This window comes from Debaryomyces fabryi (assembly GCF_001447935.2).
Source record: "Debaryomyces fabryi strain CBS 789 chromosome Unknown contig00327, whole genome shotgun sequence".
NCBI classification, from domain to species: Eukaryota; Fungi; Ascomycota; class Pichiomycetes; order Serinales; family Debaryomycetaceae; genus Debaryomyces; species Debaryomyces fabryi.
This window is the reverse complement of record NW_015385753.1, coordinates 1-1,413: the sequence shown is the minus strand read 5'-3', so window position 1 is coordinate 1,413 and position 1,413 is coordinate 1. Positions and strand designations below refer to the sequence as shown.

General features: G+C 37.9%; 1 protein-coding gene across 1 annotated transcript; it reads left to right on the top strand.

Annotated features, from left to right (window-relative positions):
• Positions 1-810: 810 nt before the first annotated feature.
• Positions 811-1,396, top strand: AC631_05898 (uncharacterized protein; the record flags this gene model as incomplete). The annotated part of the gene is made up of 1 exon (XM_015614727.1): positions 811-1,396. A coding segment is annotated over one exon (586 nt), but the record flags the coding sequence as incomplete, so codon positions are not given.
• Positions 1,397-1,413: the final 17 nt, after the last annotated feature.

Genomic DNA, 1,413 nt, shown 5'->3' with positions numbered 1-1,413 from the left:
TAATACAATAGTCTATTGCAAGGCAGTTTGTTACCGGTTCATACACGCCTGGCTTGGCCGTAAGATTGCAGGTCAAGCTAGACCATTTTTCAACGGCATTTATTGTTTGATTCAAAACTATCGCGAATCATGTACTTTTGCTGCGCTTGTATGGTAAATACACATTATTGTCTTTAAGCCGGATACATCGCAAGATGTATTAGAACTTAGCCTTATTGACACGGTATTCTGCATCTGGGTTGTTGCTTATTGTAATCAATAATGTCAATCATATGACAAGTCCATTTGGCTAGATATTTTCATCAAGTCTCTTCTATCACGCCAACTACTTACGCTATATTGGTCTTCACAATATATTTATAGATCACTTAGTCTATGGCAAGATGCAAATCTAGAATCACTGGTGTTTGATATGACAAAAATGCCTTGGAAAGCTATCTTTATCCCGTGCACCTTATGGCACAAGGATTTTTCAAAAAACACAGCCATGTCAAAATCGCAGACGTGCATATTTGACTTTAACGTGTTGAAATAACATACCTTCCTTGCATATACACCTTGACACCCATAATAAACACGCAAAAATTGGAAAAAAATAGAATATACATCCTTACACCAACGGATGTCTTTGCTTCTCTGAATTAAAACCACTTATGTTTCCGTTGATTTTAAATAAAAAGAACTTTTTTGATCCCATACTTAATTTAGACCATTCTAAGGAAGTCGGACTATTAAGGCTCTGGTTTTTCGTGTTTGCAGAGCTAATAAAATTCATCATTCGCTAGATTAAATATATCGTCCGAAAAAATCATGGTCCATAGAGATTTGACATATAATACACCCAGCGAAGCTAACCTTACGGAAGAAGGTGTGGAAAACCCTTTTGTTTCACCTAATGATGACGAAAGTTCGTTTGATCTGAGTCCTGCATCATCTTCAAGCCAGCTGAATGATTTTAACCAACTGAGTAACCAGTTGAACGATCCTAATTATGGAGGAACGTTTGATAGTTATAACGGCTATTACACACAGAACGGTACGACGTCGAACTTGCTTTCAAAAGAAGCATCTCCTAACATCGGCAATACTGGAAATTCATCTTTTCAGCCTTCTCTGATACCTCCGGAATATGACAGATATCCATCTATGGTAGGTTCAAGAGTGGTATCATCAACATCTCTTTCGTCGCACATGTACAATAGCACCAACAACCTTCAGCAAGATGACCAGAATTTGCGTAAATCGGAAGACGATTCTTCGATATCTAATAAATCCACTAACCCATTTTTGCTTGGAACTGACTTCAGTCCGTTTGGAGGTTACCCTGCATCGTCATTTCCTTTACATATAGATGAGAAGGAACCAGATGATTATTTGCATAACCCAGATCCTATAGGTGATGCAGCATACGAT